The following is an 18,334-nucleotide window of genomic DNA, read 5'->3' as shown; positions in this document are numbered from 1 at the left end:
AGCAAAAGAAAGGGTATAGAAGTGTATATTGCTGGGGGGGGGGGGGGGGGGGGGGGGGGGGGGGGGGGACATGTTGTTTGCCCTGAAGAGGGAAAGAAGAGATTTTGCTTTAAAATAAATGAAAAATGAAATTCTGCTGATGAGGGGAAGGCAATCAGAAAACACTTGGGTGTCCTATGTATGCATTATTCAGGTAACATGGGTAAGTAGTGGCAGTATATGTTTTAGTGGTCCAGACACAAGGGGCTTTTAGGGTGATCACTGGAATACTACAGATACTATACTTTATATTGCATATACTACAGTAAGCCAAATGCATGCTTGTCTTTTTACTAATGGAGTAGCCACATCTTCTTTTGCAGCTGGGGTATGTAAAATACTAAATCACTTTTTTGTAACATTCGCTTTATGTTTACATGTGGTGGTTGGGGATTTACTAATTCAGCAAAGCCGTCATCAGTTTCGAGTTGCGTTTTTGTTTCCTTTGTTACTTTAAATTAAAGTGGGTGTCCATCAGTCATAGCAAACATCCTCTGAGCTCTGTATGTCATCTAAGACAGGGGTAGGCAACCTTGGCACCCCAGCTGTTGTGGAACCAGAAGTCCTATAAGGCATTGCAAGACTCTGACAGCACCAAGCATGATGGGATTTTTAGTTTCATCACAGCGGGAGTGCAGAGGTTGCCTATTCCTGCTCTACCAGTACTGTGTTTAAAAGATTAAGCCTTGATATCCCCAAAAGACTCCTGACCACCTTAAGTGTTGGATGGCTTGTCATTTCTCTCAGGAACTTAGAGATATCTCGTCCCCCGTTTCCACTGGCAATGTGGATCTTGCTGTCTCACCTGGATCTCAATTTGTTTACATTTTTTTGCACATCAGGTGGGATGGATCAGGAAGAGCGCCGCTGTCTTTCTTGGTTTTATAATGATTGTGGAGATCTCAGTGGTATAAGAAGCCAGTGGATATCTCAACCCACTAATGACAACTGCTAACTGAAATATCTGCTTTAGGTGGACAGATCCTTATAATTCATTCTCCTATAAAGCCCTGTAATGTGCCTGTTATTTGCTGTGGCTGGACACCCCTTTAATTCAGTTAGTTTTTGGATTAAGTTGTACAAGTCATGAAACTGTAGCTTTTACTAATGCTAAATTAGGCAGCAGTTTAATACATGTATTTTGTTCTAGCGTTCCTATTTTTTAACATTTAACCCTCATTTCTTTCTCTAATTTTTGTTTTATTTTTTCCCCCGTTAGAGTGACCTCAGTTCTGTGGTAATTTTTTCATCATTTTATTTAATTCTAAAGCAATGTTCAATTTTGGCATTTGTGCCTGTTAATCAGTTAATTTCATTCTGAAATCAAACATAATGGAAAAGCATGATCACAACCCAATGTTTAGGTCCTTTAGGGTATGTATGTCAGCGTTCAGGATGCCGTAACGCATTATATCAGTGTCTGCAATGACAAGTATGGGCTTATTACCATTCAGTATTTTTCCTCAAAACCTTCAGTGTTGAAGACATTACAAAGTAAAACACAGCACAATTTCTGCAATTGAGTCTATAGGATATTAGGTTTGCCATGAAACTGCCCCTGTTTGCATGGTCAGGGCTGGCAATGGGAAGAGCAAACTGGACATTTTCCCAGGGCCCCATTTGAGATCATGACAGCAGATGTGGGGTGTTTGAATGCTGTCCATATGGAGCCTCCACTTTATATTAGCCCCGGTCCACATTTTGTCTAAAACCTTCCCTGTGTATTGTAGTACTTTATACAGCCTTATGTACATAAAGCTTTAAGGTTTCTGGCCGAGCTGAGCTCACCTGAATCAGACAGCGGTGTTGTCACGATACTAAAGTGCAATATTTCATTTGAACCATCAAAAAGGCCTGCGTCAATGAACTGACTGCTGAAAATTGACATGTAATTGTTAGTATGGGTTTGGCTCTATGTACTGCCTTATTGAATAAGCCGGAATAACTGAGTTGTGATGGCACAGATCTTCCAGTTCTCTCACGACAGACACCCAAGAATCGGTCACACCTAAATATTTTGTTGATGAACCTGCTTTTCTATTTTGTTGCTTATTTTATAACCTTCTCAAGCTCCACTAAGCTTTTCACTTTCCGCTGACAATTGCCTCATTGATATTTACCAGTATGCAGAAATCGGTTCTACAGTAATAAAAGCAATGGACTAATGTGATAGGGGTAGACCAAAACTCAAGTGCATTTTCCTGAATCCTTAGTATGTCGATTTTATAACTTTAATAAAAACTAAAGCTCAAATTTTTGATGAAATTTTACTAATGTAAAATGCTTGAGCTTTCTCCATGCTACCTGTGCAGACCGGTACTCATGGAAGTTTGTCATCAGTTTACTTATTTTAGTAGAAGTAGAATTAACACAAAAAAACCTCTAAGGAGAAGCCTGATCATCCTTGAACAGCTATTTAACATTCCATCAGGTCTCCATTTTATCGTTACACAGTACTTAAAGGAGCCCTTTATTTGATCTAGAAAATTAGATCCCTAAAGAATTAACCTGCATCTCTGATATATGAAGACAATTGAAGAATGGGTGTGTGCCCTGTCTAGTGTTGCTCAACAATTCCTGAACTCATGCTTACACTTTGTGTTGAAGACAGCATGTTGCTATTGTTTGGGCATAGGGAAAAGAAGGAAGTGGTTATGGTGATCTCCACTAAATGGCCAACTTGGGGATCTCTAATACACAGTGCCCCTAGCGAAAACTGAACACAATTTATGCAAGGCCACATCACTAATCAGTACGCATCTTTGCTGTCAAAGTTTATTTAAGGCAACTATTTTCAGGTATTTTTTTTTCTTTGTGTCTCTAAGTGACACTAAACTCAGGAGTTGATCCTTAAAAATGCATTCAAGTAACTTAACTATTAACAAAAACTTATCTTATTTGTGTGTCACTCGGCTGTAGATCCTTAAATCATCTCTGAATTGGTACCGACACTGTCCTTCCTTCTAGAGTGTGGTTACTTTTGTTCCCCATGGTCCCTGTGTATGTTGTTAAGTAGTCACAGCTCCAAGCTCACTCCTGTGTGGTACTACAATCTCATGTTTACTTTACTAATTTGTATTGTGATTGTAGTCCATCACAGGAGTGAGCTTGGAGCGGTGACTACTCTACAACACACACAGGGACCATGGGGAGCAAAAGTAGCAGACACCTACGAGAGCTTTGTTTATTAATTGGAACCTATCCCATGTCCATTGCTTGCTCCAGTTTGCCATTTGACTAACTTTGCTTCTGATTCTTAAGTTTGGGATGCCGGTTGGAACATCCATTAATTGTGGTAACTTTGATTTCCAGGCATGACACTAATCATCAGTAATAATATTGCTTCAAGACGCATTTTGTCCTCCTCCATTATATTCGGTGCTTGTCCTCTTAATCCTCTGTGTGGTTTTTCAGACAGACGAAGTGTTTCTGGAAGCCCAGATCCAGAATATCACCACTTCACCTATGTTCATGGAGAAGGTGTCGCTAGAACCATCTATAATGTACAACGTGACGGAGCTGAACAGTGTGGTCAGCAATGGTGGGGGGTAAGGACAACAATGAAATCTTAAAGTCTATGTAACAATGAACTTATTTGCTCCTTTTGGGTTGGTTTTAAATACCAGTGAAAGTGTTATATTATTACTGCTGTTTATACTGCCACGTGCAGGAGTAGGATGCTTGGCACAAAACACCAAAAAACAGTCTAGGGGCAGCCCCTGGCGGTGGCGAACCCTCCATGTGCAACACAGCCCCATACCGAGTTTTATAGCGTTAATGTTTTTGCATCTTCAGATGCTAGTTATGGAGGAAACGTCCTTCAGGCACAATGTGATCTCCTGGGTTACTCCACTCCTGGTGGTTTCCTCTTGCCTGCACTTTTTTTAGGTCACTGCTTGTTTTTTGGTATTTTATGCCTAGCATCCTACTCCTGCAGTTGGCAGTATAACCAGTGGCGAGATCTTTCGATCTTCACTGTGTCCTGCAATGAACACAGAGAAAAGGATTTTACGGTGAGTACCAAAATTAATTTTTTTGGCTACAGCTCAAACTATATCACCAACTTTATTATACCCCAGTGAAATTACATGTCTCGGATCTATGGGTACATTTGACTTGTTTTCAATGAATACAAGGCATTCTGTTATTGAATGAGGGGTGTTGACCTTACGATCCACCCCTTCTACAAACCTTGTATTCACTGGTAAAGGTACTAAGCGCTCTCTGAATGGCCACTGTGCCGGCCGAGTGACCTCCTGTGTTTTCAGAGCTCAGGGTAAGCCGCTCAGCACAGTACCCGAAATATTGCGGCCAACAGTACAGTACACCTGGCTACTACAGTGCCATTCATGATCCACGGCGGCTGATCAGGAATTACATATGCATACTTTACATTTGGCCATGCTGGACCAATGTAAGTATAAATAATAATTTATACCTGGAGTTTAGCTTTATATTTTATAACTGTTTAAGCTTACATATAAGATAGGTGTATATATGTTGCCTTTAGCTTTGCTTTCCTTGTATTTGATTCTTCAGCTTGAGAGTCAGGGCTCAAAGGTACATTGCTGCCATTCAAAGATGTAATGAATAGTAGCAGCAAATACAGACCAATCCTATCCCCAATAATTTTGGGCTGTGCATTTTTTCCTGTGTTCTTTAGGATGGAGATCAGTGGGAGCCGGGCAGTATTTGAACTCTTTGCCCTTCTGGCTGAGAAAAGACTGGCTAGAAGGTGCCCATAGCCTTAAATGTTACATTTTACAAAGTGCAGTAATATTGAACATTTCCCCCTAAGCCTGCAGTAATAGGAATTGGAGATTACCTAAAAACGTTTGTTGCCCTGTAGGTTGTCTACATTTGGAACAAAGACTTACTTGCAGCCACTGGACACACGACAGTACTTGTACTGCTTGAAGCCGAAGCCAGAATTTGCCGAAAAAGCCGGTGTCATCAAAGGGGTCACAGTAATCGGCAAACTGGACATTGTGTGGAAAACCAACCTGGGAGAACGGGGCCGACTACAGACCAGCCAGCTACAGAGAATGGTACAGACAAGGCCGAGAGCCTGATGCCTTTTTTTCAGCTTCTATCTAATACATACCATTTATGAGTCAGAAGGGGTTGTGGGGTCATCACTTCATTCTTCTGCCCCTAAAAACCAAACTGCATTACTCTTATACTGAGACACTTTACATACAAATATATCTTCAATAGTAAAACCTAATAAATGGAAAAACATGTTCTTTGATATATTTACCATTTCTGCAATCCTCTTCCGGGACAGCAAGCCTTCTTCTCCAGGGACTCTTTCCGACAATACCAATGAGATAGATGAAAAGACTGAAGGTGCCTGGAGTGCAACTGGGGACAAGTTCAGATTAATACTGAACCTAAAGAAGTTGAACAGGTATCTCCTGTTCAGAAGGTTCTGGATGGACAGTTGCTTCCGCTGGGCCATCTGGAAGTTCTGCTCTGGCTTGTTCACTTTCTAATTCTGCTTTTACCCCCAGTCACACTCCAGGCACCTTCAGTCTTTTCTTCTATCCCATTGGGATTGTCGGAAAGACTCCCTGGAGAAGTAGGCTTGCTGTCCTGGAAATTCGTAGAAATACCATTACCGGTAAGACTAACTGTAGATTTGCATGTTCTTCTAGTGCTTTATTTTACTATCCGCATATGCAAGTTTTTATGGCTCTGTTTCAGTGTTTACAAGCAGTAAGAATGGTTTTATATTAAGCAACTGTCAGCAATGTAGTGCAAAAAAAAAGATCAAGCCCAGAAGATAAACTTCCGCATTACACACATAAACACTCTGCAATGCATGATGATGATACACAAGAACTGAAATGTATATGTTCTTATGCACTTATTTTTTTTATTAGACGTAAGGCATAAGGGGATATACTTCATTTGATTTATATGAATGTTTTCCAGGCCTAACAGCTAATTCTTTCATTAATATTTTTAGGCTCCGGGATATGGCGATGTCAGACTTTCTTTAGAGACCATCCCAGATACGGTCAGTCTGGAGGAACCATTTGATATCACATGTAAAATCACTAATTGCAGGTAATACCTGTTTTTACATACAGGGCTTCATGGAACTGCCATCTCTATTATGTTTAGTGTTCAGCAAGATTTCCGACGGGCCCGGCCTCCGCTATTTGCTTACATCCTGTGGTGGACGTCTCCCTCTCCTGGTCACGTTTGTGCAGTAATCCCCAATTACTTCTATGGGGCTCATCTACCTCAGTTTCCCTAATGGGAGGTTAGCTCCATAGAAATCAATGGGGTTGTACTGCACCAGCGCGGCCAGGAGAGGGCGATGTCCACCCCAGGATGTAAAAAGAGGCCAGACCCACAGGGACTTGATAAGTATACATATGTGCAAGGGGAGAGGAATTAGTGATGTCATCTTAAAGGGGCCAAAAGGGTAAGTGCACTTTTCCTTTTAAAGTGTATTTCCATTTTTGCAGTCAGATTTGAGAAAACCCCTCACTCTCTACATGTATGTTTGTGTTGCTGTGTTCAGCATACTGCAAAATCATTTAAAAATATGTATTACTTTTCTTGGTGTGTCTGTGTAGCAGGCCTTTATAGCTTCTCTTTTCATTTCCATGTTCCACAGCGTCCTCATGTCTATGCAATGTTTATAGAACGTGATGAATTACAGCAGGGGGTAGCCAAACTCCGGCCCTCCAGCTGTGGTGAAACTACAAATCCCATGATGCATCTCTCTCCGAGAGTCGTGGCTGTGACAATCTTGCAATGCCTCATGGGATTTGTAGTTCCACCACAGCTGGAGGGCCGGAGTTTGGCTACCCCTGATTTACAGGATCTTAGACCGCTGCATTGAATGGGGAGAGTGGCTGGAAGGACCAGTCCAAGAGCAAGCTGACACTACGGGTTAATAAATATAGCTTACAACTGCTGAGATCTGCCAGCACAGACAGGGTTAACAATGTTAACATTATCCTGGCCAGCTCCCCATTCCAAAGCAAAACTCAGTACAGAGAACAACATTTCTTTGAGAATAGAGCTTTTATTTTGCAAGCAGCAGTTTTCAAAACCATTTAGGCCCCATTCACACCTGTGTGTTAGGCACACATATGTGGAAAAGCATGCCACGCGCTTGCAGTGTCAATCATTTCTAATGGCACCCCAATGGCGGCTAGCAAGACGGAAGCAAAAAAAAAACGCCAAACGTGTGTTGCGCAAAATACTAAATGAGCTTTTTTGCTGTTTCTGGCACGTATATAAACAAATTGGAATCAATGGGAGCGAGCGGCACACAAAAGTGCAAAAATGCGAACAGTACGCGCATTCCCACCATGTGCAGGTGTGAATCTGGCCTTAAGCTTATGCAATGTGAATGAGAAACGTAGCAAATATGAAATGGATGTTATCCCACTTTGGCTGCAAAAGGGGAAATACACTTTAAGATCCATTTAAGCACCGAGAGTCTTCCCCCTCCCACAGCCCTGGGGTTTTATCTGGAGCCGCACCACGTGTGGTGAAATGTGGTATTGTCACATGATTTTATAGATGCAGAACTCTCTGTGACCAGCATGCCATCTGCTGGAATTCAAAGCATTATCCTTTATAAATAACCGCACAGCTTCCCAGGCCCTAGAGAGGCAGAGACAGCAGGAATATTGTCAGGATCTTTCCCAGGTGCAGTACGGCTCTGCGCTGTCAGCAGATAGTGAGCAGTAACCCGCTATTGTATGCTAACTTTGGGTATTCTGACTTTTTTAGTAAATATACTCTTGTGACCCAAAAGAGAAGTATAGCAGCAACAAAAAAGTCTTGGCTTTACTTTTGTTATGTGGCCTGTTTTGTAGATTTTCTAGATGTAAATGGGGAAGTGTAAGACATGGGAAAGCTTGCAGTGATGTTTGTTTTTCTCATAGAATAGAGACGTATCTGAATGTATCGGAGCAGAACGTCTTTTAATCTGCATATTGTTCTGAGAAGCACAATTGCAGTGACTTGAAACAGTTTGTGATCTTGTATGCACTCTAAATAACTGGATTGGTTAAAGTGACCCTGTCACATAATCCGAAAAGAAATGAAACTTGGCCAACCCGGTGGCCAAAGTATTTGTGATTCTGTTCATCCATATTTGTGATTCACACAGTCCTGCCACACTGTATAGCCAGCATGGTGACACCACTGTCTGGTTGTGCCAACTCTCCCAGAGCCTGAAGCATGATAAAATGATAGCACCATGCTATGCAGTAAAGCCTCTTTATCTCTGTGCTCACACTCTGACTCTCGGCTTATTTTGGGGTTTGCAAAGCATAATTGTTCAATAGAGGGATTGTCATGAGAAGAGAATGGGGGCTGCCATTGCATGGCCTCTTTTTGACATGCTAGTTGCTGGGCTGGCTGGCTAAAATAGGTTTTAGTCACAGACCTAGAACAGGCATCAGTGTCAGAATACCATCTCTGTGCTTATTCCAGTTCAGAGACTCGGAAAGCATTGAAGCCAAAGCAGGTGCATGACCGCTATGAAACCTACATATGTAAAGGGGAGGTCACAAATAGCTGTTCTCATGATTTTCCAGTGACCAAGTACCTTTAATACAACGGTAGATTCTATAAACAAAAATATGATCGATCTATACCTCACACGATGGTACTTGGTACCGTCCAGACTAGCCCATCTCCATCCCTCGCACTCATCTTCTTGCTTTAGGGGATGCTCATCGGTAGGTGATGTCCTCCATACGTGGTGGACCTGCCCCATGCTGGCCAGGTTTTGGTCAAGAGTCTTCCGTATGCTAGAAAGACTGTTCTCAATTCAGCTCCGCAAAGACCCTTGGCTGGCCTTACTGCACCTTAAGTCTCCGCTCCTTACAAAAAAACATCGCCTAGCTACACATGTCCTGCTGGCGGCTAAACAAACCATTGCCTCGGCTTGGAAAAAGCAATTTGTACCCTTTGGGGAAGTCACGCGGCATATGGACTTTTTCTGCTTAAACAAGAAGCTGACTAGCATCCTCGCAGACACCAACAAAACTTTCAGTAAGATCTGGCAACCATGGATAGATTATGCCCATCCCTCCTTGGCCTCAACAAGTCTCTCGGCCCTATAGGCTCCCGTGACAAAAAGGCTCATTCCGGACGAGCTCTGTCCCCCTCCCCCTCCTTCCTTCCTTCTTTTTCCAACCCCCCTCTCTCTCACCTCTGGTACTACCACTGTATGGACTCCCTTGTCCGTGTAGTCCCAAGCTCACCCCGACAAGACATTATCCTGCAAACGCCTGATGACCATTCTCCCGCAAGCTCACACCACTGGTCAACATTCATCGGTCCCATGTTTGTAGGCTATGTATGTATACATCTCACTGTTGATCATTGTGTCTTGTACCCTATATGCCGCTGAAAACGTAATAAAAACTTTGAAACAAAAACAACAACAAAAATATGATCGATCTTAATAAACATGTTTACTGATTTAATACATAGCCAGACTATGGCGAGTGTCTGTGTTTGCTGAAAGTGTCAGATCTCATTTGTAAGGTGCAGTGAGAGCGCAGGGACAGACGTACAGTTCTGTATCCTAATATCTGGAATTGTAATGCTTTGTCTCTACTTCTCCCTAGCAGTGAACGGACCATGGATCTGATTCTAGAAATGTGTAACACTAATTCCATTCACTGGTGCGGAGTATCAGGAAGACAGCTCGGCAAACTGCACCCCAGCACCTCGCTCTTCCTCAGTCTGACACTTCTGTCATCTGTGCAGGGCTTGCAGGTGAGTACTGCCCCAATGCCCCTCTCTGTAATGTATTCTGCTGGCTTTACTTACCTCTGCACACTGTGTGGCAGTACAGAAATGGAGTTCTGGCTTTCATTTGTGTCTCAACATGTCAGCCCTGCTGGGCTACAGAACACCTCTCCCCCTTGTCATCTCCATCTCATCTGTAGTCCAGCAGGGGAGAGCTCAGAATTGATTATATAAGACATTCACAGGGTGCATAGTGTAGCAAGACAGAACTGAGCTGGCAGCGCTGCTTGGGATTTCAGAGGAGCTGTGCTGTCCGCTCCAGTAGGAAGTTTGGGGCTCTCTGGATTTGCAGCAGAATCGCCATGTTTTTCTGTACCAAAGATGGGGCAATATACAATATTTCAGAGATATACAGCATGTGTTTTATTTTGTTTTATTGTGCCCTCACATACACTTTAACCCCCTAAGGACCCTTTTGCTGCCAAGGCCTTTTTTGTTTTTTGCACACATGTTATAATCCACATTTTAGGGCTGAAAATTACTTCAAACCCCCAAAACATTCTCTATTTTCTGAAAGCCAAGAAGATCCTGTAGAATAAAAGGGCAGCAGTTGCAATTTTTTATGTTGCATGTTATTGGCACAACTCTTAATCAAACCCAAAAATTTAGTGTAAAATGCACTTTAAGTTAATTTTGGTGCCCCAAAACGCAAAATACCCATTTTATTTGTACAATATTAAACATGAGGTTATGATGCGTAAACAGATACCCAACATGCCCAGGTTAATAATTGCGTAGGTCTGTGAAACGGCAACAAAATTCTGTACCCCAAAAAGACCTTGGACAACGCTATTAAAGCTCCTACAGGTCATTAGTTTAGAGATTGGCATAAATATTGGCCTTGGAATTATTGCTCTCAGTCTGGTGTGTGCGGCGCTACCCAACATGTGCAGTGTGATCGCCATTTTCGTATGTAGGTGCACCAAATGTGCGCTCGCGGGGGGCTTTAACAAATGTTTTATTATTATTATTACATTTGTTTTATTTAATATTACAAGCCCCCACGTGAAAGCATATTGGCAGTGACAGGTACTCTTTAAGGTGATACATGGGGTCCAAAAGACCCCTAGTGTCACCTTTCCACTTTAAATAGGCTATCAAAGTGCAGATCGCCCTTCAATAGCTTATTGCTCGGCTTTACCGACCCGTGGAAGTGATCTGGCAGCAGCTGAGCCACCAGAATCTCTTCTATTGTAAAGCCGACAGCCGGCTCTACAAATGTAAACAAACAGTCAGCCGCCGCTAGTCTGTTTAAACGGGCCCGCTGCCAATGATGTACTATGTGCGTCACTGGTCGCGATAGGGTTAAAGATTGATTTCACTTTTGAGGTATTCATGAAGTATGACTTGGATAAGAAGGATGAGACATAGAGCAAGTCACTACAATAATAATTGGCTATGTCTCAATGTTCATTTTACTTTTATGCTTTAACCCCTTCATGACCTTGTTTTTAGTTTCTGTTCGTAAATGACTGACACACTTTTGACATTTTTGCTGTGTGATTCTTCCACGTCAGTAATATACTTTCTTACAAAGTGCACCCACACATATTATATATTGTTTTTTAGAGGACAGATAGGGCTACATATTTATATCACATATGTGTGTCTAACGCCTCACTTAGGACAAATAAAATATAAAAAAAAGAGGTAAAAACGTTAAAAAAACACTTTTTTCCCAGTTCTGATTTTAGTATTTTTTACAAAACCAGCACAGCTTAAAAAAAAAGCAATACATACATTCATTTATTTGTCCTTTTATGTTTTATTTGTTTACACTTTTTTTTCTTTACACTTTTCACTATTTTTTTAAACTTTTAAAAATTGTATTTAATTATATCAAGCAGTCATTGTGAATTAATCTCACTATTACTGCTTGATAAATTAATACATTTTTGGCATTTATTAGGCTGTTTCAATAAGTTAGTGACACTGATCCTGCAGCAGTTCAGGATTCAGCTGTCACTAATGGTTTTCTGATCGTTCCAACAACGATCAGAAAACTGAAACATTCTTCTTTCAGGAATAGATACATTATGTATCTATTTCTGAAAGTGAAAGGAAAAAGAAAAGCCAGTATACGATCTGAGAGAGATATCTCTCGATCTATACGAGCTGTCAGAATGCCGGCTTTTGCTCTGCTTTGATTCTCAGACACCCGATATTAAGGTATCGGGTGTCTGAAAAAGGTTAACCCTTCCATTAATGGATGCCTCTATACTGAGGCATCCATTAATGAATGTTAACCGCTGATTTTCAGCGGTTACCAGCCCTCTAATGCAGCAAATAACTCGTCACGTACAAGTCATTTGGTCCCTTTGTGGCGGGACGTACAGTGTACCTCTCCCGTCACGAAGGGGTTAAAAGGCTTTCCCACTCCCTCATTGGCCCCATAGTTTACTTTCCACCAGCTATTTTGTATCTTGAAATGAATGCCAGTTATTCTGTAAGACTTTAGCATGACGCAGCCTTCAGATTCATGATTGACTTGTATTTCAAGGACACTTTGCAATGCTTTTCTGGCTGGAATGCGGACAAATAATAAATGCAGATTTTTTTCTTTTATGAGGAAGTGTGCTTTTATTATGTTTATAAATGAGGAATTTCCCTTTAACAGTGTCATTTGCGTAAGGTAGAAATGACTTTTGTTGTCATCTATTCCCGCAGAGCGTTTCCGGATTAAGACTGACGGACACATTTTTAAAGAGAACTTATGAATACGATGACATTGCTCAGGTGTGCGTTGTGTCTTCTAAGGTTCAAGCATAAAAACTGTCTCATCTCTATCTCCATCTCTATCTCGGAGACATGAAGGCCAACGTCTCCAGGAGCAAGGCGCACACTTCAGACACATGACCTGTTTACAGATGAATCAAGCTCGTTTTATTGTTTAATGGTTCTTTTCATTTGTCAGCAAATGCCTTTTATTTTTAAATGTGTGTTTTAATACACCGTCTTTTATCGCATACACCACAAAAATAAAGTGTAAATAGGAATTTATTTATTTGATATACAGCCTTTCCACTTGCCTTGCACTCGGACATAAACATTTTACTTGAATCAAAGCAATTTAGTGTAAGATTGTACCTGGGGAATTCAGACTGAAAACATGATGAGCAAATGCAGGAGATGTGTGAGAACTGAAAACAATGAGTAAATCCAGAGATATGGCAGCTGAATGGAAGGCAGGTATTGGATTCCCTGTAAAAGCTGAGCTTGCAAAGCTTGTGCTGCTTCTCTGTTGGTCAGTAATGCTGCTTATCACATTAAAGGGCCAATAGGGGGATGGGTCAGACCAAGCTTTGCACATAACTTCAGCTGTCTACATCTACTGATCATATTGCTTTCATTGTAGGTAACATCTGCTTATCCATTCATGTGTCATATGCTCGGTTTGAATTAGTCAGGTTGATGATAGGCTTGCTTTAACGTGGTATGACATCTTCCATGTCAGGCCAAATGGGGGGGGCGGGGGATTGTTGTGACCCTTGGACTAGTTCATGGCCTGTCTGGATAGATGGGTCTGTTACCCTAAGGAGAACTATGGGGAAAAACACTGACCCCATAGTTCTCCTTTAAATCATTTTATTTCAGCAGTTCTGATTGGTTCTAATGTTGGTTTTGGGTGGAGTTGGGCCATCACTTTGCTGGTACTGATATTATTTCCAATGTGCTTATTTAAAGTGACACTAAACTCAGGAGTTAAACCTTAAAAATGCATTTGAGTACCTCAACTATTAAATGTATCTTATTTGTGTATCACTCGGCTGTAGATCCTCAAATCATCTCTGAATTGGTGCTGACACTTTTCTTCCTTCTGGAGGGAGGCTACTTTTGTTCCCCATGGTCCCTGCGTGTGTTGTAAAGTAGCCACCGCTCCAAGCTCACTCCCGGGATACACTACAATCTCATGTTTAGTTTACCAATTTCTATTGAGATTGTAGTCTATCACACGAGTGAGCTTGGAGCTGTGGCTACTTTACAACACACACAGGATCATGGGGAACAAAAGTAGCCACCCTCCAGAAGGAAGGACAGTGTCAGCAGCAATTCAGAGATGATTTTTTTTGATCTACAGCCGAGTGATACACAAATAAGGTACATTTTTGTTAACAGGGTACTTGCATGTATTTTTAAGATCGAACGCCTGAGTCTAGTGTCACTTTAAAATTAGGTTGAATTGGAACCAAATGCTGATGTGAATATAACGGAAGGGAAAGCTTGATTTTAGCAACAAAAAAGCATCAACTTCAGACACATCAAAGTAGAAACAAATGACATCACACCAAAGTGATGCCACGAATTCCTCGGGAAGGAAGCGTTTCCTATTGGTCACAATACGGCTGTCATTGTAAGTAGGCAACAGGCACATATTACTTCACATAATAAAGCTCTCCATGGACCAACTCATGAACCTGTCACTTTCTGTATTTTCCTGGTTCCTTTCTACTGTATAAATCTGGAAATCTATTTGTAAATAGTAATAAATTGTTCTTCAGAATTCAGTTTTCCATTTGTGTCTATACGTGATGTATACCTGTTCTCATGGTATTGAAGGATGTAACGTGTGTATGGGATTCAGGCCAGCTTGGTAACTTGAAGGGATGACATTAAGAATAAAGAAAAGTGTCCCCATTTTTAGAATGGCTGCTAATCTGTCTAATCATTACTTCTGCCAAACATCTGGACTCGTCTTCCTCGGCATGGGTTACAGGCACGCTTTCATTTTGGATTATGAAGTAATAACAAGGACTTTTCTTCTTATGTGTGTAACCAAAATGTGTTAGGAGTAATGGATGGCACGGTGGATGTAGTGCTGGGGTCCTGGCTTTAGTTTGCAACAGGGACACTGTCTAGGTGGCAACTCCAGCTGTGCTGTAACTACAAATCCCAACATGCTCCTGCCTCTGGTAGTCATGCCTGTAACAGTGAGTCTTGCAATGCCTCATGGGACTTGTAGGAGGGCTGGAGTTGCCCACCCCTGGTCTAGAGTTCACATGTCCTCCTTTGTTAGTTTAGGTTTCCTCCTTTTAACCAAAAGCAACTTTTGTGATGAGTGGCTACCACTTTTGGATAGTATATGTGGAAAAATGTAACACCACCGTCCGAATTCTTTTTCTCAGTCTGTTCCCATGCTGGGAAAGTTTCTCCTCACTTCCTGTCTGGCAATAATCTTCATGAAACAGGAAGTCTCTCCAATGGGACACAGACTTAAAATCCTAACAGATGTTCTAACCTTTCCACCTATCCAAAACTTTTTGGCTGGAGTTTTACTTTACATTGGGCCGTGTGTGTTTGTATAAGTGTAGTACAGATATTAGATTGTAAGCAGTGGTGTTTGGTTCTATGGCAGGGGGTGGGCAAACTCCAGCCCTCCAACTGTGGTGAAACTACAAATCCCATGATGCATCTGCCTCCGGGAGTCATGCCTGTGGTTGTGAGAATCTTGCAATGTCTTATGGTATTTGTGTTTCTACAACAGCTGAAGGGCCAGAGTTTCCCCACCCCTGTTCTGTGCACTCAGTAAAGTACTTTGGCATAGCCTAGCTCTTTATAAATCCAGGAAGTAAAAAGGAATGGTAGCAGATGAGCATTCATTGGCTGAAGTCTATTTTAACGTTGCATACTGGTCACTTTCTAGTCACCTTCACAACTATAATGAGGGTTTTCATAATCACCAATGTTGCCCCATTATTGCCAGCTTTACATACATTTTTCTTTTACCGCTATTATGCTCCAAAAAGTACATTTCACTTTACTCCCTTTGATTAAAAATCACAACATGCAGCTCTGCTTGCTGATATGAAATCATCTTACATTCGGTAGTTAAACAAACTTGTTTGTCATGTACTTGCAAATAGAGTTAATCTACTTCCTGGTCCAGTTCTGGCACAAATGATGTAATGTGCCAAAGCGTTGCATCCTGGGAAGGTTACATCAGCAGAGCATTACTGGGAAATCTCATCTGTGATCTCAGAGAAAGGCATTTTCCTCCCCTGAGATGATGTGCATGGTCACATCTCCTAGTCACATGTGCCAGAGTTCCCGGAAGTAAAGGGAGATTTATTAATGGCCAGTGAGAAAACTGGGGAAGAAAGGGGAAATAAGGTATGCACAGAAAATAAAAAGCCGGCAATGATCTAGAAGAATGTGTCCTTCCAAAGATCTGGGTAAAGTTCCACTTTAAGGTTTTTCAGCACCTATCTGACCCATTTACTGTGTGAATATTGTACTGATTTGTGCAGGATTTTTGTATGTAAACTCAATTTACCAAATTTCATTGCAAGGGTAACTGTGCCCTAAAATTCAGCCAGCTTTGGAGCTACTGTGTGGCTTCTATTAAGGAAGGTAGGACTTGGGATGCTTTTTGGTGGCAATAGGGTTTCATTAGACAAAATGATTCCTGGAAAATAAAGGCTTGCAGTACTTTGTGTGTATACAAACCTAAAACAAAGATTCAGTACATTGCAGCTTATCGGGCCTTTCAATGTGGTGGCTGCATTAGTTTTCATTTTCCAGCTAAGAACATTTCAGCAAGCTCTTTCACTGAGGTACGGCGGTGGATTAAGGTGCTCAGTCCTTCTGTGAAGCTAAGGCCTGGTGTCCATCTGGCGACTAGCACTCTTCTCCTCTGCCATCCGCGACACTACGAGCGGCCATCACACGCAGCAATGGCCTTCTCCTCCCAGCTCGTCTGTATTTACTCCGCTCTCATCCTCTACGATGACGATATCACCATCACGGAAGACAAGATCCTCGCTCTGATCAAAGCTGCAGGAGTCAGCGTGGAGCCGTTCTGGCCCAGCCTGTTTGCCAAGGCTCTCTCCGGCATCAACATCGACAGTCTGATCTCCAATGTGGGAGCTGGTGGTGGCGCCCCCGCTGCTGCTCCAGCTGAAGAGAAGGAAGAGTCCGAGGAGTCTGATGACGACATGGGCTTCGGTCTCTTTGACTAAGTTTTTCTACAAGGATTGTAATAAAGATTCTGGATTCAGTACAAAAAAAAAAAACATTTCAGCAAGTACCCAATATAGCTGTTGATTGTCCAAAAATGCAGTTTCCTTGTCACTTCCTGAGAGGAAACAGCAAACAAAACAATCTTCTCTTTCTTCTGTAAACTGCTTATCTCTTCATCCCCCATGTACTGGTGATGTACAGAGGCAGACATATTTGTACTCCAATCTGGGCTGCAACCATGGCTTCCTCCATAGATACAGTGGAGGTGTGAGCTGAGCTACGCAGGGACAGAAGTGTGTTCTTCACAGGATTACCAGGTGAAACTAAAAGGGGAAAGGAAATCTTATGCAGCCACCACATCTAAGGGCTGGTAAGGTTCAACATATCACATTTTTATTTTTGGATGTTTAGACACACTTAGAGCTGACGCCCAGACAAATATTTAACAAAACAAATCTAATATTTTCAATACAGTACAAAGACATAGACCAGGGGATGACAACCTTGGCACATCAGCTATGGTGAAACAAAATGGGATTTGTAGTTTCACCACAGCTGGCGTGCCAAAGTTGCCTACCCCAGTTTTAGACAATTGAGTGCTTCCAAGCTTTCGGCAACAATCTGGGGGAAGGCCCCATTCTTTTCTAGGAGAACTGTGCCCTGTACACAAAGCCAGCTCCATCACATACATTGACCAGTTTAGTGTGGAGGAACTTAGTGTCCTGCACAAAGCCCTGACCTCATCTCTACTTTGGGATGAACTGGAACACATAGTACAAACCAGGTCTTCTTGTCCCAACATCAGAACCTGACCTGACATGTACTCCTATATATCGGTCACCGAATAGAAAATGTTGTTGCACAGCAATTGTTACAATTCCAGTACTGTGACACTTAGAATGTAGAGATCACGTACAGGACAATACGATTTATTTCTATAAAACTGCTACTGTTCTGTCCATTGGAAAGAAGGATGTTATGAGACAACAGTACAAAATAGACAGCGAGCTTCTCATCTTTAGTTGATTGAATTTACAACAAAATATACAATAAAATGAGGATAGTATGGACGTTTGGCAGATTCCTCTCCTATACGGATCTCACCAGATGATGTACTACAGGTTCCCATGCTCTGCTGTAGCTGCATGTGTGTGACAATGGAGCGTACTCGGGGATGCTGCCTGACGGAAGGTCAGCTCTGTCAGCCACTTTGTTAACGTGCGCAGTGGTCAGTTATTGTTCCATGTGTGAATAGCCACCTGAAAAAAATATATATATTCCTATGAATTAACTATATCTAAGATACCATATAGTTCTATTGTAGAATGTAATGATGTTTGATGTCTTAAGGTCCTCAAAGTGTATCTAAACCTACAAACATGCCGGCCAGAGCGTCCTGTGAAGCAACGACTGGTTGCCACGTGGTGGGCGGAACACCGGCCAGAACATCACAAGTTGCTACCTGGGATGCTCTGGCCGGAAAGGGGGCAGCGGGCACACCTGCTCTCCCCCCCCCCCCCTGTGCCCCAAGGAGATCCCC

General features: G+C 42.0%; 2 protein-coding genes and 1 pseudogene across 6 annotated transcripts in view; 2 read left to right on the top strand and 1 right to left on the bottom strand.

Moving 5' to 3' along the window:
• Positions 1 to 12,908, top strand: part of TRAPPC13 (trafficking protein particle complex 13) — a 40,983-nt gene extending 28,075 nt beyond the window's left edge. The window contains exons 8-13 of one of the 4 annotated variants that reach the window (XM_018569088.1): positions 1,259 to 1,276; positions 3,454 to 3,587; positions 4,889 to 5,087; positions 6,011 to 6,111; positions 9,657 to 9,804; positions 12,505 to 12,908. In XM_018569088.1, coding sequence (XP_018424590.1) covers positions 1,259 to 1,276; positions 3,454 to 3,587; positions 4,889 to 5,087; positions 6,011 to 6,111; positions 9,657 to 9,804; positions 12,505 to 12,606 — 702 coding nt within the window. In that variant the 3' untranslated portion in view covers positions 12,607 to 12,908. Of the gene's footprint in view, positions 1 to 1,258; positions 1,277 to 3,453; positions 3,588 to 4,888; positions 5,088 to 6,010; positions 6,112 to 9,653; positions 9,805 to 12,504 lie in introns of all 4 variants that reach the window. The other 3 variants (XM_018569079.1, XM_018569103.1, XM_018569095.1) reach the window with 3 other exon arrangements.
• Positions 12,909 to 16,369: 3,461 nt separating this feature from the next.
• On the top strand, positions 16,370 to 16,834 carry LOC108797547 (annotated as a pseudogene).
• Positions 16,835 to 17,825: 991 nt separating this feature from the next.
• The window catches only part of SGTB (small glutamine rich tetratricopeptide repeat containing beta), a 47,653-nt gene continuing 47,144 nt past the window's right edge, over positions 17,826 to 18,334 (bottom strand). Inside the window, exon 12 of one of the 2 annotated variants that reach the window (XM_018569184.1) lies at positions 17,826 to 18,053. The gene's annotated coding sequence lies outside the window, so the exon portion shown is untranslated. Of the gene's footprint in view, positions 18,057 to 18,334 lie in introns of both variants that reach the window. The other variant, XM_018569190.1, reaches the window with a different exon arrangement.

This window comes from Nanorana parkeri, unplaced genomic scaffold (assembly GCF_000935625.1).
Source record: "Nanorana parkeri isolate BGI_ZX_2015 unplaced genomic scaffold, ASM93562v1 scaffold34, whole genome shotgun sequence".
NCBI lineage: Eukaryota > Metazoa > Chordata > Amphibia > Anura > Dicroglossidae > Nanorana > Nanorana parkeri.
The sequence above is the reverse complement of the archived record's forward strand: the minus strand, read 5'-3'. Positions and strand labels throughout refer to the sequence as shown.